We start from the raw sequence: 22,970 nt of genomic DNA on the forward strand, positions 1-22,970 counted from the left end.
CTCTTGTGAGTTAGGTAAGCATCAAACATGTGGCGAAAGTGAGGCAGAGATTGTGATTTGCAGATTATGTCAAATTGCAGGGTGGAGGGTTGCTTTTACTTTGGAGGAGAGGATCCAAATTCAAAACTACCTTGACAAATTGGAGAACTGGTCTGAAATCAACAAGATGAAATGTAATAAAAACAAGTGCAAAGTACTATGCTTAGGAAGGAAAAAATCAAATACACAATTACAAAATGTGGAATAGCCAGCAAGGCAGTAGTAGTGCTATAAAGGATTTGGGGGCTATAATGGATCACAAATCGAATGGCTCAACAATGATGCAGTTGCTGAAAAGGCTAATATTCTGGGATGTATTAAAAGGAGTATTGTATGTAAGACACTGTGGGTAACTGTCCTGCTCTGTTGGCACTAGTGAGGTTTCAACTGGAATATTTTGTCCAGTTCTGAGCGCTGCCATCCTTTAAGATGTGAACAAATTGGAGGGAGTCCAGAAGAGGGCAACAAAAATTATGAAAGGTTTAGAGAACCTGACCTATGAAGAAAAGTTTAAAAAAAGTAGGCATGTTTAGTCTTGAGAAAAGATGGGGTGGGGGGGGTGGAGAGAGGGGGAACCTGATAAGTCTCCAAATATGTTAAGGGCTGTTACAAAGAGGATGATGGTCAATTGTTCTCCGTGTCCACTGAAGGTAGGACAAGAAGTAATTGGCTTAATCTGTATCAAGGGAAATTTAGGTTAGATGTTAGGAAAAACTTTCAAACTCTAATGGTAGTTAAGCTCTGGAGCAGGCTTCCAAGGGAGGTTGTGGAATCCCCAGGGTTTTTAAGAACCGGTTAGACAAACATCATTGAGAGATGATCTAGGTGTCCTTGGTCCTGCCTCAGTACAGTAGGCTGGACTAGATGACCACTCGAGGTCTCTTCCAGTCCTAACTTCCTTTGACTTTCCCGGGACTACAGACCATGCCTGATCTAGGATTAGAAGTTGGGAGATCCTGGTTCCCAGTCCCCTTCTCAAACCACTAGGTGATCATTCGGGGCCTGCAGTCCAACTGGACAGATTTGAAGTTTAAAATAAGTTCTCTTGAAGAAGGATTTAGGATCTTGCAGGTTTGGTTCTGAAGACCTGTTGAGCAATGAAGGTGTAGATGAAGAAAGAAAAAAAGCAATTTTTCAAACTTTCTCTCCGAACCACCACCACTTCCAAGACACATAGACTTACATAATTCTTCCTGATTAGTGTTTAAAATCTTACAAAATTCAGAATCAAGACCAAATTCTTACTAGGCAAAAGTAAACTGAAAAGCATGAGAGTAAGCCGCTTGACCATTTTGTCCCAAGCCATGCCCCTCTTGCTCTTGTATCAGCCAAATGCTTAAAAATAAATGTGCAAAAGTCCTTTCTGGGTTAAGGGGCATGGGCGGGGGGTATTTAATAGAACTGCAAATTGTTCACTTATAGACTTGTGCAGTGGTGGTAATGACTTTAAGTTGGGACAGTCCTTAGCAAAGACAAGTGTCTTGTTGTAAGAGTAACTTGCTCTTTTCCTTTTTTTTTTTTTTTTTTTTTTTTTTGACATTTAGTACTACTGATACGCAGGATTGCCAGACCTGAAGACAGAAATTCTTCATATAGCTGCAGAACAGGTACAGCATGGGAAGCACTGGGGCGTTTATGTGCCCTGTCCCACTAATATTCCTAAATCATGCCGTGGAATGACCACCAATATGGGCAAAGGGGTAGCTGAGCCCTATTGACTGCTCTGAGAATCCTAACAAAAGACTTCATTGGTGGTTCTGTGGACGCTTGTCACTGAGAGCGAAACTATGACATCCCAAACTCCTTCCAAATGAGCTACCAAACTGCCAGCCAGCTGAGCATAACACCCTTCTGGTTACAGCAAAACTGGGCTGAGTCTGAATGGTCAAATGAGTCGAGACTCCATATCTCATTACTCAATCCCAAAAGCTGGCCCCCTCGCAAAAATAGCGAATGACTGGCTTGTCTCTGTGCTCCTTCAGCGAACTGGTAGTTCACGATGTTCAAAATTGCAAGTGGGGGGGGGGATTTATTCATAAATGAACTTTCTGAGAGACTAAATGCTTTTCTTGGGCCACTGTTAACAAGTTGAAGAATTTGGGAAGCCCCCTACTCTTGGCTAAATGTCAGTTTGTGTTGGTCTATGTGGAGAAGGAGGGAGATCTTCATTTTTACGAAGATTTTTATGTACATCAGCTTACCTGCTTGGCATTCCGACTGACCACATAGAGTTGAATTAAAAGGGGTTATTAGAAGAAGCAGGAAACAATACAATGGCTAGAGATAAGATATAGATTCCCAAGGCTGGAGCCAGTACTGGGCATGGAGGTTTTGATACTGACCTGTGCACAGGCTGGGTGGTCCACTGAAATGAGTCGGGGGTGGAGGTGACGCTCCCTCTCTGAGCCCCACCAAACGTTCCTCCACGGTATGCCTTGCAGTTTGAAAACTGTTGATGTTATCTGACCTCCTGTGTAACACAGGCCATTGAACTTCCCCAAAATAATTCCTGGAACAGATATTTTAGAAAAACATCCATTCTTGATTTTAAAATGGTCAGTGGTGGAGAGTCCACCACGACCGCTGGTAAATTGTTCCAGTTCTTAAGTACCTTCACTGTTAAAAATGTGTGCCTTCTTTCCAGTGTGAATCACTTCACCCTCCAGACATTGGGTTGTGTTATACCTCTCTACTATCTCCCCGGGAGGGAGGGAGGGGGGTGGGGGGAGGGGAAATGCTTCAATGATCCTTTAGAGAACTATGGGTGGGCTATTAATTTGGATGTGCCTACATGCCTGACTCCAGCCAAGTAGTAGGCTTATTTTTACAGGTCTGGGGTCTTAAGATCAGAAGGACATGAAATCGTTAAAAATCCCTGTCTGGAGAGGAAGAGGGAAGTCGGGGAGTGATCAGTAGCTGCTTAGGGGGAAACAGGGATCGGTTCTGGGTCCGGTTCTCTTCAATATCTTAATGATTTAGATAATGGTATAGAGAGTACACTTATAAAGTTTGCAGGTGATACCAAGCTGGGAGGGGTGACAAGTGCTTTTAAGGATAAGATTAACATTCAAAATGGTCTGAAGTAAATAGGATGAAATTCAATAAAGACAAATGCAAAGTACTCCACTTAGGAAGTAACAATTAATTGCACACGTATAAAATGGGAAATGACTGCCTCGGAAAGAATACTGCGGAAAGGGATCTGCAGATTGCAAGCTAAATTAGTCAACGGTGTAACACTTGCAAAAAAAGTGAACATTATTCTGGGATGGATTAACAGGAGTGTTGTAAGCAGGACACGAGAAGTAATTCTTCCACTTTACTCTGAGCTGATAAGGCCTCGCCTGAAATGTGGTGTCCCAAACTGGACACAATAGTCCAGTTAAGATTACGACAAATTGGAGAAAGTCCAGAGGAGAGCAACCAAAATGTTTTGTCTGGAGAAAAAAAGACTGAGTGGGCACAACAGTTTCCGAAAAAGGTTGTTAAAAGTAGGAGGGAGAAAAATTGTTCTCTTTAACCTCTGAGGATAAGACAAGAAGCAGTGGGCTTAAGGTCCAATTTGAATCGCCCTTGCTGCAATTTAAGAAAAATTTTGTCAGAGTGGTTAAACACTGGAATAAATTGGCTAGGGAGGTGGTGGAATCTCCATCACTGGGGATTTTTAAGAGCACGTTGGACAAACACCTGTCAGGGATGGTCTAGATAATACTTAGTCCTGCCATGAGTGAAGGGGACTGGACTAGAAGACCTCTCAAAGTCCCTTCCAGTCAAACACTTCTGTGATTCTATGAAACCCTTACATGGGGAGGGACTGAGGCAGAGAATGCAACAGGGGCAGTTGGTCTGAGATAGAGGCCCTGCGGCGTTTCTGAGGCAGCCAGGCTTGCCTACGTTTTTGAAGAAGTGATGAGATTTAGGCAAGACCCAGATGTGCAGAGCTCTTGGGATACTAACCCTTTTATCTGTGTGCTGTGTACCTTGGGGTGAATGGACCATATGTCTGTTTAGAAAAAGTGGTTTTGAAGCACTTTTATCTACCTCTGATCACAGGTTCATGGAGGCCGGTGTCTTGTAGATGCCAAATCCAGTTGGGCCTATCATGTTATCACTGTTGGAAATGGGATCTGATGCCCCGGGCAGAGTTGTAGAACCGTGGGGCTCTCATCAGAGGGAGGGAAGGTAATTAGTGAAGGCTGTTATTGGGGGTGCACACGTGAGAGACTGCAAAGGGGTATAGAGTACTGACCGTACACTGGGAATAGGGGGTTTTGTAGCCTGGCAAGGCAGTGTAAAGTTGAGTAAACAATGGAGATTCACTCTGGAAGAAGTGCAGGTAGAGACCTGTTGCTTGGAAAGATTGACACGGAGGTACTGTGGGAAAGATCACAGGTGAAGCTTACTGCTGAAAAGTCAGTCTATCAAAACTTGAAGTTCCCTTCCCAGAGAGGTCAGTAGAAATTCTCTTATCTTCACTCTGAGCCTAGCAGAAAAGTGACTGACTGGAAACAGTCTTTACTGGTTTCTCTGACAAAGTAGTTTATTTTGCACATTGATGTTTTTTACCCAGGACTGGCCTTGGGGACAAGTAATGATTTGGTGCCCTGTGCTCCTGGGGGCCCTGCAGTTCTGTGTCTACCTCTGAGTTGCTGAGTCAGGCTGATCTCCTTTGCCCAGTGTTGGGCATAGAAGGGGAGGTAGGAGCCAACTCCCCATCCCCATTCCGCACAAAAAATATCTGGAAGGGAGTGTGACAATCTTATTTGTTTCCACTGGGTTTGCTGCTGGGCTAACCATAGAATGCATCCGATGAAGTGAGCTGTAGCTCATGAAAGCTTATGCTCAAATAAATTTGTTAGTCTCTAAGGTGCCACAAGTACTCCTTTTCCTTCATAGAAGATGTGTTATTCCCTTATGGAATTTATCAACATTGTTGATAAACTGGCCTGGATAACCAGAGGTTAGTTTAAAAAAAAATCTGATAGTTTAATCATCTTACCTCAAGGTTAGAAATATTGATGACTTGTATGCATTCACAATGCTGCCTTTTAACACTGAGTCTGGGAGGTGGGATTAATAGGGGTAATGTTAAGATCACTTGAAAATGTAAGGCCTCTTAATAGGCATACACACCAGCTGGTAACACTTCATGTGTAAACAAAATCTGGATTGAGTAGCGAAGGCCCAGTAGTGCTGGCCATACCTAGAAATGCTACAGACATGCTATCCAAACTCCCCTCTTCTCATCCTGATCTGCAGCACCTTCTTCTGTTCAAACCTTGAACTTCTGATGTGCAGAATTTACAAAATCTTGTTTTAAGATGTGTGCAAAGAGGTAAGAATAAGACAATAACATTCACTGTCTCTCCTGATCTATTCTAGGAATTGTTCCCAGGCTTCTGGGGTGACAGGCTATCCCACCTTGTTTCTTCTTCTCCACAACCCCATTCACCAAGACCTATTTATCTGATCAATGACTGCTACACACAGCTAAAAAGTTCACGTTTAGGAGTTCTAACATTCCCTGTTATACCTGAATTTCAATCTCTGCTTAGCATTTCCTGATTCTTACAGGTTTAAATAAGATCCTTAATGTTACCCTCATTTGGAGTTGTATACTGAGAGCAAGCTAGATTAGTTCTCATGAACTCTCGTTAAAGAGAATGTTACGTTTAATTCTGGTACCCTATAACATAGAATGTATATTAAAACTTGAACTTTCAAAGCTGGGTTTAAAAATATTTGAAACAGTGACAGGTACAGCATCCTTAATAATTGAATGAGATTAACCTCACTGAGAGCTGATGTTTTATTTATACTCCCATCAGCTGGACCTCCTGTTGAGAACAGGATTGAGACACAAGAATGTATTTCACATTCGTATGCTGAGACTCAAATTTCAAAGCCTTTAGGCAAGTTATGTTAATATACTCCCTGAAAATTAACCACCTTTATTATCTCGGTTAGTTTGTTCAAAACCGATCCCTCCTTGCATTCAAAAAGTCACCATTTGCTGATCTGAACTGTCAAGATGGCAGCGATGTCTGATCACGAATTCGTCTTTATCATATCGAAGGAACACTTGTGCTCTTCTAGTAATTTACTGTAGTTCATAATCAAATGTAGTGGTGATCAGTTGCGTTCAGTTGCGATTTGTTTTCCTTTTAAAATGGAGCCTCCTGACTAGAAGCAAAAGGCTAGAAAGCATACATGTGGAAGAGCTTGTACACACTATCACTTACGTCTATATAATGTCTGTCGCTCAGGGGTGTGAATAAGCCACTCCCTGAGTGATGTAAGTTACACTGACCTAAGCACCAGTGAGAGCTTTTCCCACCGACATAGCTACTGCCTCTCGGAGAGGTGGTTTTATTATGCCGATGGGAGAGCTATCTCCCGTCGACATGGAGCATCTTCACCAGATGCACTGCATCGGTGCGGCTGCAATGCAGTAGCCCTTCTGGTGTAGACTAGCCCAGTACTCTTATTACATTGATTGGGTTGGGGGTAGGAGGGACCCAAGACTTGCATCGTTGACAGTCTCAGTACTTTCAAGGTCTCTGCTTCTTACAGGGCTTCCCTAGAAACAATTGTTCTGTCATTTTACTGTCAGCCGTCTCCCTTCTGCCCTTCTGAGTCCCTGCTTCTCACTCCTGAGTTTCATGAAGGAGCCTTGCATGAGCCTCACCAGTTCTTTTTTGCGAAGGGAGCTCAGCACTGCCATTAGTTGGAGACAACACTTAATTAGCCATGTGTATAAATGACCTGTTAAGTTTTTCTTTCTCTGTTTGTAGGTAATTAAATGTCTTTACTGTGGATCTCCGCATTGTTGGAATGCTTGGATGCACTGCACCTCCCCCTATAGCTTTCTTTTGTCTGCCTCATTGTGAGAAGATGGCAAAAGTAAACATTACTCGAGACCTCATCCACAGGCAGATCAAGGTATGTGTCATCCAAGACACTTATTTGTGGTTGGTGGATGGGTAAGGAGAGTGTAATGTTCATGCTGGAGCAGTTCTGTGGGGATAGTCTTCACAGAACTAATATCTGCCATACCCCATCTTGCTGAGATCTTGTTAGTTTTCAGAAGGATTGACGCTTGGCTGGGAAACTTTGCTGCAGGAAGTTGTGCTGTGGATTAGGTAGGGGGGCACTTTCCTTCAGAGTAGATATTGAACTACTGCCCAAGCATAGTGTTGGGGATACTGTACTGGTGGAGTTACCATCTGGATGAAACTTAAGAGGTTGTGGTGACTTGTGATCAATTAAAATCCCTTTAGTAGATTAGAGGTGTTAGCCTCTGAGCCCTGGCCAAGTTTCAGCTCTGACAAGTCTATACTTTAACTTCCTGAGCAGTTTCCTTTGGCCCCCCAACCTGAAGCAAATACTCACCAGCAACCACACACCCCACAACAAAAAGACTAACCCAGGAACCTATCCTTGCAACAAAACCCGTTTCCAACTGTGCCCACATATCTATTCAGGGGACACCATCATAGGGCCTAATCACATCAGCCACACTATCAGAGGCTCTTTCACCTGCACATCTACCAATGTGATATATGCCATTGTGTGCCAGCAATGCCCCTCGGCCAATGTACATGGCAAAACTGGACAGTCTACGTAAAAGAATAAATGGACACAAATCAGATGTCAAGAATTGTGACACTCAAAAACCAATCGGAGAACACTTCAATCTCTTAGGTCACTCGATTACAGACCTAAAAGTGGCCATTCTTCAACAAAAAAACCTTCAAAAACAGACTCCAATGAGAGACTGCTGAATTGGAATTAATTTGCAAATTGGATACAATTAACTTAGGCTTGAATAGAGACTGGAAGTGGATGGGTCATTACACAAAGTAAAACTTATTTCTCTTTGTTTCCCCTCCTACTATTCTTGTCAACTGCTGGAAATGGCCTACCTTGATTATCACTAGAAAAGGTCCCCTCTCTCCCCCTCCCCCCCCCCCCTTTTCTGGTAATAGCTCACCTTTCCTGGTCACTCTTGTTACAGTCTTTATGGTAACACCCATTGTTTCATGTTCTCTGTGTATATAGAGACAGGTTTCAGAGTAGCAGCCGTGTTAGTCTTTATTTGCAAAAAGAAAAGGAGGACTTGTGGCACCTTAGAGACTAACCAATTTATTTGAGCATAAGCTTCATGCATCGGATGCATTCCGATGAAGTGAGCTGTAGCTCACGAAAGCTTGTGCTCAAATAAATTGGTTAGTCTCTAAGGTGCCACAAGTCCTCCTTTTCTTTAAACTTTTTTCTTTCCTAAACTGTTGTCATGCTAGTATTTGTATTTAAGGCACTCATTACCATTGTGTCTTCGAGTTGTAGTATGGTGTATTAATTGTTTGTATCTTAAATTTGTAAATGCTTGGGAACGAATGAGATGAAACATGCAAGATTATAATAATACCAGCATTGCCTCCTTTCCAGGTATTGGGCAGGACGGCAGAACATCCAATGCTCTGACTTAATTTCCTGCACTATGGCCCTGTGCCCACAGTGGGGAATGCAGTGGAACTTGATTAGTGGCCTATAATATGGCACCAACAAAGTATACACATGCTGCTCCGCCACTCTCTAGACTAAAGTGTTAGGTGCTCAGTGGTTTGGGCTCAGGATACCTAAAAGATTGTCTCAAGCTCCAGGGCAAGGACTGCAAGTAGGGTTGCCAATAGTCCTGTATTGTAAGAGATGTCCCTTATTTAAATAAAATACCGTCTTGAGCTGATTTAATAGGGGACAGACACCTTTTATCCCATATTTCAACCAGGGTAGTGCTATTTGTTGGCAACTTGATCTGGTGCACAGGGTCACAATACCACTCAACTTTGGCCCAGCCACCCCTCAATCATGCCTAAGCAGCCCCTGGACCTCTGGGTTTCTCCGGTATTTTTTAATTAGTTTTGGCAACCTGTCTGCACAGTTCTGCTCTTCAAGCACAATGGAACTATGCATAACAAGGATAGATCCCATTCGGACATGGGGTGGAGCTTTCTAAAGGGCCGATCCAAAAGCGTGGAATGAACTTTCACAGGAATTAACCATCACACCTTGCAATTTTCTGCTCCAAGTGCAAGGTGCACTCTTTTTTTTATCTTACTTTTGCAAATATAAACAGTATACATGTATTCTATTAAATTATTTAAAAACACCTTTATCCTTGTGGGGGAGAAAGAATTAATGTGGCTCTTGTTGCTGAACATACTTCCAGAAGGGGCTCAGATACTATGGTGACAAGGTCTATATAAGAAGCTTAATGGTATAGAGCCTCTCTGCATTTCATGAATAAAGAGTTAGGGTGATATATGGTGTAACTAGAACATACTGCCTCTCCATTTAGCCTCCCTTCATCTGAGCCAACTACTAACCTATCGATGATCTCATTAAGGAACACAGGGGAACAACCGTCCTGAATTTGTATTGGCACAGCACTGTGGTAACTGTTCTCTTCTCTGTGGAACAGCCTATGCTAATAGTACTGCAGTTGTATGCCTCTGTTCTGTCCCTCTGAATGTGTGTCAAAGAAGGCTGTCCAGTACAATATCCCAACTATCTCCTGTCTAGCGGTTAAAGGTCTCAGGAAGACTGAGAATAGCCTTGGAACAGTGAAAATGCAAGTGTGGATTTTGTAGTAAAATGACACTTGGTTCTCAGGACAGGGTTGTATGTGTCATGGTAGATTTTCTGAATAGCTCTAGTCTAGTGCTTGCATTATCCTTCAGCTGTGACTTGAAGCTTCTGGCTTTCAGCCTGTTCTTGCCAAAAGATCAGGCATCCTTCAAACTCTTGGGTGTATCTTTTTGGCAAAAAATATAAAACAGGCAACCCTTCTTTTTTTTCCTTTTCCTTGGGTCACCCTGATTCTTATCTCAGGTGCCGGACCTGTCTGTGCCTGGCAATTGGGGTTTTATCGCTAATAGTGGTGAAATGATGGCTTCTCTCTCTTTCTGAACTGGAGAATACAACAGACCCTGTGCGTGAGTGTTCTTCAAGCTGATAAGAAAACACAGAGGAAAGGCATCTGGCTGGTGCCCTGGCCTATTTTGGGAGGGAGTTTGTGTGTGTTTTCGATGATTGACTCTGCTCCTCGGGATAAGGGAGTGTTCTGTGCTTGCTGTAGTAAGTGTGGTGGTTTTCCTTCACATAGGAGAAGGGCGCCCTGGGCTTTGAGCGGCACTATCATGTTACTGACCCATTCATCCGACGCCTGGGCCTAGAAGCAGAGTTGCAGGTGAGTGAAGAGTGCAAGAAGAACAAAACTACCTACCTGTTCCCCGTTAACTGCATAACACGCACCTGTCTGAGCTCCATAGACTTATAAACTCTCAAGAGTCCTGGTTTGTCTCCTCAACACGAAGCACTTCTAGCACTAGGCTCTAACTTACTACACCCTACAACATCAGCTGTCTTGTACCCAGGACAGGCACTAATCCTAGTCATAGTTGTTTTTGACATAGGCAAACCTCTTCTAGTTAAGTCTGATGGCCTGACTTCTTCCTATGACATTTGTGACTGCAGTAAGTTCCTTAGAAACTAATAAGCGAATTGTCACACTGCAGTCTGGTGCTCCCAAAACAGATTACAAATCTTTGAGAGTTTGTCTTCCCATTGGTACAAATTCAGTCGTCCCCCCTCGCCCCCACACACCACTCTTCAACTCTCTTCCTCTCCCCACTAAATCTCCCACCCACAACCTCCCGAAATGCTGAGTAGGCACTCCAGCTGTTCTTTTTGTAATCCTTTGTTAAATAGGCTGAAAGTATTTTGCACATTCACCCAAATGCAAGATGCTTCTCAAAGGGAGGTAGGCAATGAAAGCGTATCTTCCCTGCTTCCCCCAAGGATCTGTGCACATGATTCTCAGCCTAGCCAAGAGCTTTTGAAACAAAGTCACCTTTCCTTGTGTGCAGCAGTATCTCTGCATTAGCCTCTAAGGCTGAGCTGCTATTGTATCCAGTTGTAAATTATTATTTTTCCCAACAAGCTAGAGCATGCCTTTCTTTCCTGGAGGTGCCTATCTGAGGTGTGGGTAGGGGTGTCTGAAATGGAAAGCTGCTTGCATCAGAACAAGTTGTGTGGGGTGCTTGCTATGTCCTTATCTCATAATAGTCCTTGATAAGTCTGCAGTTTGTGTAACATTCTCTTCCCTTCTTTGCACAGGGTCACTCTGGATGTGTCAACTGTCTAGAATGGAATGAGAAAGGAGAGTAAGTATGTGTCTCGATTCAGGGATGAACAGACTGATAGCCCAAGCTCTCCCATGAGTGGGCTGAGGATCATCTTATCATAAGGGGCCACTTCCTCTTCCCAGTGAAGTAAATGAGGGCTCAGGCTAAAGGTTTTGAACTATAAATCCAGGTTTTGGAAATGAAGCTTATTTTGTTGGCTGCATCTGGAAATGCTCCTCTTGTGAGTTGGTAAAAGAAACAGGCTGGATGGCAAGTGAAGGATCCCCTTCCATAGAGGACTAGAGTACCATCCACTTAACTAGGGTTGTGGCACAGTGGATCTTTGGGATTTATAGCCTTATATGGGGCTGGGGCGGGGGATTTTTTTTCTTTCCCTATGCTGTAGTCTGAGTGCTTCTCTGGTGGGGAAGTAGACGAAAGCTCATGCTCAAATAAATTGGTTAGTCTCTAAGGTGCCACAAGTACTCCTTTTCTTTTTGTCTCCATTTGATAACTTTCTGCTCTGCACTATCATACGCTAAAGCATTTGTGTTTAATAACTAGCACAAGTGAAGTAAACCATATCCACCTGGGAAATGTAAGGGAGAGTCTCTGCTGTGTTTGAGCCAATTACCAACCAATTGCCTACATTCTGTCCTCTGGTCCTTGCCCAAATCCATAAGTCAATGGGAGTTTCATGTACTTGAGGGAGGAATTTGGCTCCAAAGCAGTAGTTCTCAGGCTGAAGGTCATGGCATCTGTTGGCACCACCATCTGATCACCCGTTTCATGCCTCTTCCACTGAAGTAGACCAGTTCTGCCACTTGTGACTGCTTCTCCTGGCATGCACGCACGTGCACTCATAGGCACCAACTTCTCCTGGCGCTGGTGGGTGCTCGCGCCCCCCAGCCCACCCCATTCCAACCCCTTCCCCATCCCCGCCCTGCCTCCTCCCCTGGGCGGGCCTTGTTCCCCCTCCTCCCTCCCTCCCACAGCTCCTCCCGGCAAGCAATGGGAGGAGAAGCGGGGAAGGTCTGCTCAGGGGAGGAGGTGGAGGCGAGATGAGATGAGGTAAGCTGGGGCAGGGTGGGGAGCTGCTGGTAGGTGCAGAGCACCCACCAATTTTTCCCTGTGGGTGCTCCAGCCCTGGAGCACCCACGGAGTCAGCGCCTATGCACACACTTATGAATCACTGCATGGATTCTGGTGTGGGGCACATTTGAGGACCAGTTGTGAATGACAGGATGTGGGCTTACAGGATGAGTGGCTGATCAGCTAATCACAGCTGGGAATGGAGCAATGCTTGTAGCGCTCTCCCCTCTTGGTTTTTTTCAGCTTGCTGGCATCTGGCTCCGATGACCAGCACACCATTGTCTGGGATCCCCTGCATCACAAGAAGCTTCTTTCTATGCACACTGGGCATACTGCAAATATCTTCTCTGTCAAGGTGAGTGATGCCCCAGGTGTGTGCGTTTGAAAACGAGAGGTATAAAGAGGGCACAGTTGGATGGGGCTCCATGTTTGACTTGCATGAAAATACCTTGTTGTTTAAATGTTGCTGGGGAATATTTTTCCATAAGCAAGTTCTCCAAAGAGTACTAAATGTAAAGACTTTCAGTATTAGGAAAAGTTATATTAGACATAGTATTCTGCGTCTGTCTATGCAGTTCTCTGATTTTGGCCACATATCCATATGAATACTGGCAGTGGTGGGGGAAAAAATGCCGTAGAGAGAACGGCATTGTATGTCAAATTGTTAGAGACTTGTACAGCAAGCAGATGCAAGGAACGTACGTAATTACAGAAGGTTACTCCCACATGCATAGAGAAAGGATGATCCAGTGGTTAGGGTGCTAGTCTGGGACTCAGGAGACCTATGTTCAGTTCCCTGCTCCAGCACAGACATTCTGTGGGGCCTTGGGCAAATGATTTAGTCTCTCGAGTGTGCCTCAGTTTCTCCATTTTACAGATGGGGATAATAGCATTTCCTTACCTCAGTGCGGGTGCTGAGAGGAATAAAGATCGAGAGGTGCTCCATTATTACATTAGTGAACACCATATAAGAACCTTACATAGCTCTCTGGCCACGTGGCTTTGATTGCTACTCTGCTGCTGTTGGGAGTGGCTTACATCTTCCTGTGAAATGTAAGAGAAGTCTTTAAATGGAGGAAGAATTTGTTTTCAAACAGTCCCTCCTTACTGAAGGAAAACTGGAGACTGGTCACTTGTGTCATGCTGAGCACAAGCAGTGGTAGCCAGAGATGGGACTGCATGCAGAGCCCTACAATCTAGACTCAGTCTTGCCTTCTCCGTAAATGCTGCAAGAAGGCAAGAGTTGCTTTGCCTGTTGCAAATAAGAATGACCTGCTATCAGACAAGCTTTGATTTCCCAGCCGGGAGCTCGTTTATTGCATTATTGCCTGTAGTGATCCAAGCTCTTTCAGGATGTAACTGTAGCTACAGCAGCTTGTTGCAAAGGGAGATGCAGCAGCAGCAGCAGCTAGGCTATAACTAAGGTTGGATGACTGTAAATGGCAGTTGAAATGTCTGAAGCTCGTCGAGGTTTGAATCTCTGTTCTTCCTTCCTTGGGGAGGGATAGCCCAGTGGTTTGAGCATTGGCCTGCTAAACCCAGGGTTGTGAGTTCAATCCTTGAGGGGGCCATTTAGGGATCGGGGCAAAAATTGGGGATTGGTCCTGCTTTGAGCAGAGGGTTGGACTAGATGACCTGCTGAGGTCCCTTCCAACCCTGATATTCTATGATTCCACAGTTCTTGCCACATTCAGGGGATCGGATCCTCCTCACAGGAGCTGCCGACTCCAAGGTGCATGTTCATGACTTGACTGTCAAGGAAACCATCCACATGTTTGGTGACCACACGAACAGGGTCAAGCGTATTGCCACGGCTCCTATGTGGCCCAACACTTTCTGGAGCGCAGCAGAGGATGGGCTAATCAGGTAAAAAGCTTTGGTGCTTGTTCAGGGGAGTAGCTCTTGGTGCTGTGAGAGACCTTTTATCAGACTAGTCTTGCTTGAGTGGTCACTGACACCCTTAGTTCACTCAGTTCCCTGCCCCTTCCTGTTGGATTGGCACGGTTCAGTTAATAAATGAAGGGGAACTTTGGTTCACTGGTTTGACTATTACAGACCTTGTCTGTCTGCTTCTTGTGACTTTATTTATTATTTGTATTGCCATAGCGCCTAGGAGCCCTAGTCACTGACCAGGACCCCATTGTGGTAGGCGCTGTACTCGGAACAAAAAGTTGGTCCTGCCCCACAGAGATTACAATCTAAGTATAAGACAAATGGATATGGACAGGGATGGAGGGGGTACAAGGAAGCCGTGAGGCAATATTGGTGATAGGGGCAGTGGTCTCAGCACACCAGCCGCTAATGGTTGTCAAGTTTTTGGTAGGCCTCGTGGCAAAGGAGAGTTTTGAGGAGGGATTTGAAGGGTGGCTAATGAGGTAGCTTCTTGGGTATTTCTGGGGAACTCCTCCCAAACATGAGGGGCAACGCAGGATGGGAAACTGCAAAAGTTGTTTGTTTGAAAAGTTAACAACTGGGCAATGGAGGCTGGTATTGTGGGCCAATTGGTGGTGAGTGTTGACAGCTCAATGGTGAATGAGAGAGAAGTGGGGTGGGGATTGATTGAGAAGAACCTTGAAAGTGAAGATACTCGGGGCTCGTTTACACTGGCACTTTATAGTGCTGCAACTTTCTCCCTCAGGTGTGGAAAAAACACCCTCTTGAGTGATGCAAGTTTCAGTGCTGTAACGTGTCAATATAGACAGTGCACCAGTGCTGGGAGCTACGCCCCTCATGGAGGTGGCTTTTTTTTTTAAGAGCACTGGGAGCGCTCTCTCCCAGTACTGTGCCGTGACTACACAAGCCACGTTAAAGCCCTTGGCTTATGTTTTGAGTTAAAGAAAGGGGAGGCAGTGGAGGGATGCAGAGAGGGGTGATATGACTGGCTAGGAAAATTTATCTTTGCAGCGGCATTCTGAATGGACATGAGTGGGGCAAGGTTGCATTTGTCAAGGGCAGCAAGAAGGATGAACACTTGGAATCGAGTTTTAGCTGTGTGGATATGAGAGGCCATATCTTAGATTTTTAATATTACTGTAGTGCCGAGAGGCCAACAGGTTAAGGCCCTGTTGTGTTAGGAGCTGTACACATATATAGTGAGAAAATTCCTGCCCCAAAGAGCTTGGTCTAGTCTCTCTCTCTCTCTCCCCCCATCCCCCCCAAAAAAACCCAACAAAAACCTGAATGGTTCAGCTTGAAATAAAGGGCATCTTTTCATAAATAGAGGAAATGAGGAGGGCATTTCCTGTTACAGAAAATGAGAGATGAGAAAAGAACAGTCCTATCTCCATCAGAAGGAGCAGAGGAAGGCAGATCCAATTCCCTGTGAGATTCCTCTCCAGAACCCTCATTAAGACTCTAGAACAACTAAAGATACTACCCTCAAAGAATTTATTTAATCCAGGCTTAATACTGAACCCTGGGTGTGTGGTAGGTCAAGACTCGGAGTTCTTGTTGGTGCTAAATAAATTCCCATGTAATACAGACTTGTCAGTGGAAAATGTTGGTTATTCTGGTGTCAAGGCTTAGCTCATAAAATCAAGGAGCTCCCAGTAGACCTGGGACACTAGAAGCATTAGTGTGACTGGAGGGGAAGGGTGTCCTCTTTCCTCCTCAGACACCATCCAGTCCTCTGTAAAATCTAGGTCACTATTTAGCAGGAATAATATGGCAGTATCTGAATTCTTCCTCTGCTTTCCATGGTGATCAAGCTAAACTCCCTTCTGTTGCTATGTTGGTTCTTCCTGGGCACTGGTTAACTAACTCTCTCTCCCTTCTGCCTTGTAGACAGTATGATCTGCGAGAGAACAATAAACGCTCAGAAGTCCTGATAGACCTGACTGAATACTGTGGGCAGCTGGTGGAGGCCAAGTGCCTCACTGTCAACCCCCAGGATAACAATTACCTAGCGGTGGGAGCCAGTGGGCCCTTCGTACGGCTCTATGACATACGCATGATCCACAACCACAGGTAATGGCCACCATCACTCGTAGGACCTTCTCGACAGGGAAGTGAGTAACACGAGACCTGAAAGAGGCCTTGCATGGTGGGAATGGGGCATCCAGAGGAGTTGGCGATCATCCTTCTCAGCTGTGCAATGGTACTAAGTTTTCTTCCCCCAGCATCCTTTACACACAGGTAAGTGGAACTGCCTAGCACTCTTGTGGTGACTTGGGGCAGGTTTGCAATTGCTCAACTGTCCCACATTCTTTCTTTGCAAGTAAGAAAGTATATCTCAGGGCAGGTTGAACTCAGGCAGTTAAGTGTTTTTAATCATAAAACCACTTTCCTTTCTGGCTAGAAAAAGCATGAAGCAGAATCCCTCGGCGGGAGTCCACACGTTCTGCGACCGGCAGAAACCCCTTCCGGATGGTGCAGCACAGTACTATGTGGCAGGTACAACTACTGTCCTGATATGACCATTATTTCTATCTGCCCACTGCTGCCCTAGCTCCTAGACACTGCCAAACTATGGCCTGCAGGCCACATCCAGCCCACCGGCTGATTTAATCCGGCCCTCAAGCTCCTGCTGGGGAGCAGGATCTGATCAGGGTTCGCTGCACGTGCCATAGCTCCGCACGGCTCCCGGAAGCAGTGGCATGTCCCCCCTCTGGCTCCTACGTTTAGGGACAGCCAAGGGGCTCTGTGCAGTGCCCCAGCCCCAAGTGTCACCCCCACAGCTCCCATTGGCCAGGAACTATGGCCAATGGAAGCTGCAGAGGTGGCACCTGCGAATGGGGCAGCGTGCAGAGCCGCCTGGCGGCACCTGCACGCAGGAGCCAGGGGGAGAGACATGCCACTGCTTCCGGGAGCTGCTTGAGGTAAGCGCCACCCAGAGCCTGCACTCTGAGCCCCTCCCATGCCCCAACCACCTGCCCCAGCCTAGAGCCCCCTCCCGCAACTTGAACTCCTCATTTCTGGCCCCACCCCAGAGCCCTCACCTCCTCCTGTACCCCAACCCCAATTTTGTGAGCATTCATGGCCTGCCATACAATTTCCATACCCAGATGTATCCCTCAGGCCAAAAAGTTTGCCCACCCTTGAACCAGGGTCACTGATCAAATGCAGCACCAGAAAAAACCCAGTCCCTGCCCAAGAGAGCTTACAATCTGTTGCATGTGCCTCCAGGCCTCACCGGTTATTATGTTATAAAAACCAGGATTGTCCTGCTCTGCTATCCTGCAAGGCTATAAAATACTGATACATTAATTAACCCGGGTGGGGGACTGGATAAATGTAGATCCCCCTCTCATTTCTGGGTTGAGTTCACACCTGACATAGATTGCTAAAGAACTTGGTCTACTGATGTATGTTGGCTGGCCTACATCACAGCTGTCCTCTTGTAGTCCGCTTCATTGCGGAGTCAAGAACTGAATAAACCACAGAGACTATAAACTCTCCTCGAGGGGGAAGCATTTGTGTTCCAATGTGAGGGGAAACTTGGCCTCATTCAGTACCTGTCTTGTGGAGAAATGGGCACCTGTTTTTCTGTGCCCTTCACTAGCACTAATCACTCTGGTGTGTGTGTGTTTTGTTTTTTTTTCCCCCCCCCCCAAAGACCCTAATATAGATTGGTCTGAACCACTGCACTGAAACAGAAGTGAATGCTACAAGTCTGACTGGAAAACCAGTCCATTAAAAAGGATCAGAATTGTACCCTGGAAAGCCTTATTTATAATAAGGCCCCACCATAGGGTCCCTTTAATGTTCTTAATCCTCCTGTGTTGGCCATTCAGTCCTTGTCTGGTCTATCTGAAGCAAGAGAACCCATGAGTGGGCTGAGCAATTAATGCACAATGTGTTCAAGAAGCCTATATTCTGCTGTGCCAATGAGCCAAGACACGGAAACATTATTAGAGAACTGAAAAATAATGACGTTCAAATGGAGTCTTCCACTGGAGTCAGCCACTGGAATTCATGGATCACTGGAGCTTCAGGATGTTCTCACTGAAGCAGTGTTTGGCTGCCTTTTGGATCCTAGCTGGATTGCAAACACCAGTCTTCGGGGGCTGATTCCTTTATACCTGGGCATAGTAATGCAAAAGGGCTTCTTTAAGTTTTGAGGGCAAGTCTTCCTGCCTTGAGTAAGAGCCCCTCAGAGACTGATGTAAAGACTTATTATATACAGCAATAGAAAACTGGGAAATGAATGAAATGCAGTCACATTCCAAGCTATGTGCTCTATTTCAGCAGTCTCCCTCAACACATGATGGCCAGTGTGGAGCAGAAGATATTGAGGGCTACCAGTTAAGCAAGTAAACTGTCTTTCTCCTCTGCAGGGCACCTCCCAGTGAAGCTACCGGACTACAACAACCGGCTGAGAGTTCTAGTCGCCACGTACGTCACCTTCAGTCCAGATGGCACGGAGCTGTTGGTCAATATGGGAGGGGAACAGGTAGGATGCTAACTGAAGTTCAGGAATAAGAGCTTTACATAAGACTGTATTAGCTGGGTCATGATGTCTTGACTCACCCATATATTATTCTACAGAGTTTATCATGCCTTGAGCAATTCGTGTGTGTCTGTAATACACTTTGATTCAAGTGGCTGTTGTGTCAGGGATGTAATTGTTACACTCTTACATCAGAGGTCAGCGTAATGTTAAATTTGAGTAGCATTTTCACTCTGGTTTTGCAGTTGACATTTGCTTATCAGGAAGAGCTGCAGAAATTCATTCATGACTGACCTGGGAATGAGTTGCTTTAGGAAACCTGCACGAATTCCTATACTGACACCTCTGGCTAGTTCTATAGTAGAATCTAGTGGAGGAAGAGCTGTCTTTTCCTAAAAGAAAAGGAGTACTTGTGGCACCTTAGAGATGAAGTGAGCTGTAGCTCACGAAAGCTTATGCTCAAATAAATTGGTTAGTCTCTAAGGTGCCACAAGTCCTCCTTTTCTTTTTGCGAATACAAACTAACACGGCTGTTACTCTTTTCCTGTAGAGACAATGGCTTGCACCTGGGATGTTTGGCAGGTTTCAGTCTAAGCATTAGGTCTTTGTAAAGCCTATTGTGAATCTCTTCCTGGTAGAAATCAACTGCAAATCGAGGGCTGGTTTAGTTTGCAGTGAGATATGTAAATCCTGTTGGCAGAGCTAACTTCTAAGGATTAGAGGGAACTTTCCTTGTGGGCAGGTTATTCCATAGCCATTCTCTGCACCTTCCTCTGAAGCATCTGATGTCACTTTGAGAGAGAATATTGGGCTAGATGGACCTTGAGTCTGATCTGGGCTGGCAGTTCTTATGCCAAGGCACTCTTGCTCAAGGGCTTTGTGGGACAGAATTCTGGGCTTCTCTAGAAGAAGGGAGTCTTCCTTTGCTTATAGATGGTTTTCCCTCAGTCTAGTGTGACCCACTTGCTTCCCATTCTCCACTGCTAATTGTTTACAATCAGGTCATGAACCCAAGGACAAAAATGGTTCAGTAACCTGTTTGTACAGGCTGAAATAAAATTTGTAGGTTGTGTGTGCGGTGGGTTGTGTGTTTGTTTGTTTGTTTGTTTTTTAACCCTATTAACATTGTAACTGGAACTTTTGCCTTTACTAACGATTCAGTCACCAGTCAATTCTTGCTTACGTAGTATGTTTGGTATCAAGGGGGCTTTATCGCCCTTAGTTTAGTAGGACAGATGTCTCATTTCTCAGCACCGTTCTTTCTGAACCTCTTACCTTGTCCCAGTGCTGGTACTGCTGCCCGTTGTCTCCTTGCTGTGTGTGTGTGTCAATAACATTCTACCAAACTCAGAAATACTGTAGATGGAAAGCAAAGCAGTTGGCTGGGTGGGTGTTCTATCCTGCTCATCACCATGGTGTCACTGGCTGTGCGTTCAGTCCTTGATGTCTGTGTCTCTCTCTCCCATTGCCTTGTAGGTCTACTTGTTTGACCTGACTTACAAACAGCGGCCGTACACTTTTCTCCTGCCAAAGAAGTGCCACTCTTCAGGGGGTAAGTGTGCTGCTGTATGGGAAGTGAGAGCAAAGCCCAGTGCGATTCCGCTTTCCAGCGTGAAATCTGAGCTGAGTGGGAACTAGAAAAGTGAGTGAGGGCAGCACAGTAGCAAGGCTATTTCTGCAGTGCTGTTAATGCTCTGACTTCCAAAACCCTTCAACCGAGCCATAAAACAGGTGTCTCAGGGTAGAAGGAACTGAAATACCAAAAAGGTGTGTGGGGGGGAAAGGGGTTCTTAAAACTGTGCATAAGGAGTAAGGGAGGACTTAACGGCTTCAAACAGTATCAATATGAGACTGCTGGTCTTCCTTTTCTTCCCTACCCAAAGGTACCTCAAACAACTGAGCTGTGGTGCCTGGAGAGTGGAGAGACTGAATTGTCTCATTCCTTAGCACTACCGCCTGCCCTCTGCTGCACTTGTAACAAACCAACTCCACCCTGTCAGGGAACAGAAAATTGAGGCAAAGGCTGTGCTATGGCAGACTGCCAGGAGAGGGCACCTATACATGTGGTGGAATGCCTGTGTGTGTGTGTGTGTTTTCCCCCCCCCCCGCCCCCTTTTGGCAGTCCCAGGGCAGTCTGTACTGTGGCACGGAGCCTTCCCAGCCTTGTTTAGCCTCCATACTGGTAGGGGTGTTGGTCGGTCTCACACTCTCACTCCTGTGACATCAGTTGGTTGCTGCTCCTGTATGCAACTAAACTACTCAGGCAAGTTGGCCAGGGAGCAGAAACTAAAAGAGGATCATTTAGTACTAAGGTAACCCTTAGGACTGCTAGCCAAGCAGAAAACATCTGCGGAGAGGACCGCTAGAAGTGAGTGCAGGACTGGGAGCTAGGCAATCATGAGGTCTGATCCAAGTTCAGACATAAATTCCCCTCTGCAACTTTAGTGATGTCCCTCCCTAGCTCATTTTCCCTACCCCTAATGTGAGGCAAGTGTTCTTCTTTCTGTATTTGTGATAGCTTCTAAAATGGGAAGGTGAAGAGTTAAAAGCATCAGGTGTGGTGGTGGTGGCTGTTTTGCTCTTTGCGTCCAAAGGGTTAATGGTGATGAGACTTTATCTCATGCCTTAAAAGGATCTGAAAGCGAACATCCCTAGACAGGAACCCAGACTGGATTCCAATCCCCTTGCTTTCTTCTGTTGCTTCTCACTCAACATCCACCTTCCTTAGCTCTACAATGTTTTGCTTTAACTTAATTTCAGTGTGTCCTAGTCACTTATTAAAAAGGTAAGGATGTCTGGGGGTGGGGGGGTGTAGTTCAGGGCAGCTGACGTAGCCATTCTGTAAACTTAAAACCTCTACTAACCTGAGGAAAATACAGTGGGTCATGGCTTGTGCCCAGGCCCAGTCTGTTGAAGGTGATACTGAATGCCCTTCGCATGGTCTTCCATTTTCTGTGGGAATGGGGAGGCGGGAGAAGATTGGAGAAGCTGTAGGTGTATTCAGCTTTCTTGCTTGGGAGATCTGTTGTGATGGATCCTGCAGAGTATTTGTAGCTGATGTCCGAGGGGTCAGCCAACCCTGCCAAATGTGTATACCTCCATATACTTTGAAGTAGGAACCAGACTCACTGAAGTCTGTGGAGTTGTAGCTACTTACCTCTGGTCTGAATTGGGCTCCTGCTAGCCTGACTTTGTGTTGGTGGAATAGAAAGCCCAACCCCTCAGAGGAGAGTCTGTGTAATCCGTTGCAGGATTTTACTCTTCAATTTACTGAGTTTTTTACAACCCCCCAGAAGTGCAGAATGGAAAGACATCAACCAATGGAGTGTCAAATGGCATCCATCTCCACAGCAACGGATTCAGATTGTCTGAGGGAAGAACACATATCAGGTGAGGTGACAAATTCGTTTGGATGAGGTGCCCCTCTGTGCCCTGTGCTCCCAGTGAGACGTGAAGCTGCTGACTGAGGTGTGAAGTGGAATTCTTCTTCACTTACTAACGCAAAGATTACCCATGAAGCTTTGTTCTGGGATTCCCTCAGCTGCTGGTAGTAAATGGGCTGCAAACTGGAGCTAGGTTAGGCCAAGAGCATGATGGGGAAATCCTGGCTATCAGGATCTTTCTTCTTTTATGGTTGTGTTGAATTATTGCTGATTAAATCCACAACTGCCTGTCATATGTGGAAACTGACCTCCTTTACTTATCCATAGCACAGTCTCTCCTTCTAAGCTGAAGGGAGTGCCTTTGTGGGGGTGGAGAAAAAGATGACTGTCTCCATGCCCCATGGTGCCCTTCTCCCCTTTGCTGGCAAAGGGATCCATTATGATCTGGGCACCTGTTGGCTGTGAGATGATTTGACAGCCTCCGTTCACAGATCCCAGGACAGCCCTTGGATGGTCATGACTCAGTCGTGATCATCTTGGCCTGGATTTGAACTGGTGACCGGGTTGAATGGCTCTTTGCCATTACCAGCATCTACTCTACTTCTCCCTTTTTAAAAGGACTAAGTGTAGTTGGGGAAGCAGAGGCAGACGTGAAGTTGAACATGTCTGTTTTTTTTTTTTTTTTTTGGGGGGGGGGGGGTTCCACTAGCTTAAGGTGCTAATTCATCAGAAATCTTTGAAATGTCAAGAGACTTAGTGCAGCCATGTGAGCTAGCTTATTTGACTCTTTAAAAAATTGTGTAACTGAATGCAGATTTAAAACCAATTTAAGAGAAATATGGTTTACACCACACAACCTGTGGAACTTGCCACTGCAAGGTA

General features: G+C 45.5%; 1 protein-coding gene across 4 annotated transcripts in view; it reads left to right on the forward strand.

Annotated features, from left to right (window-relative positions):
• WDTC1 (WD and tetratricopeptide repeats 1) overlaps positions 1-22,970 on the forward strand; it is a 47,095-nt gene that overhangs the window by 8,833 nt on the left and 15,292 nt on the right. Inside the window, exons 2-12 of one of the 4 annotated variants that reach the window (XM_077837737.1) lie at positions 1,584-1,646; positions 6,834-6,981; positions 10,205-10,288; positions 11,218-11,264; positions 12,561-12,672; positions 13,996-14,183; positions 16,101-16,283; positions 16,615-16,709; positions 18,593-18,708; positions 20,182-20,257; positions 21,999-22,095. In XM_077837737.1, coding sequence (XP_077693863.1) covers positions 6,874-6,981; positions 10,205-10,288; positions 11,218-11,264; positions 12,561-12,672; positions 13,996-14,183; positions 16,101-16,283; positions 16,615-16,709; positions 18,593-18,708; positions 20,182-20,257; positions 21,999-22,095 — 1,106 coding nt within the window. In that variant the 5' untranslated portion in view covers positions 1,584-1,646; positions 6,834-6,873. Of the gene's footprint in view, positions 1-1,583; positions 1,647-4,205; positions 4,222-4,719; positions 4,737-6,833; positions 6,982-10,204; positions 10,289-11,217; positions 11,265-12,560; positions 12,673-13,995; positions 14,184-16,100; positions 16,284-16,614; positions 16,710-18,592; positions 18,709-20,181; positions 20,258-21,998; positions 22,096-22,970 lie in introns of those variants that run through there. The other 3 variants (XM_077837739.1, XM_077837740.1, XM_077837738.1) reach the window with 3 other exon arrangements.

The sequence above is a fragment of the Eretmochelys imbricata genome, chromosome 19 (assembly GCF_965152235.1).
Source record: "Eretmochelys imbricata isolate rEreImb1 chromosome 19, rEreImb1.hap1, whole genome shotgun sequence".
Classification (NCBI taxonomy): domain Eukaryota; kingdom Metazoa; phylum Chordata; order Testudines; family Cheloniidae; genus Eretmochelys; species Eretmochelys imbricata.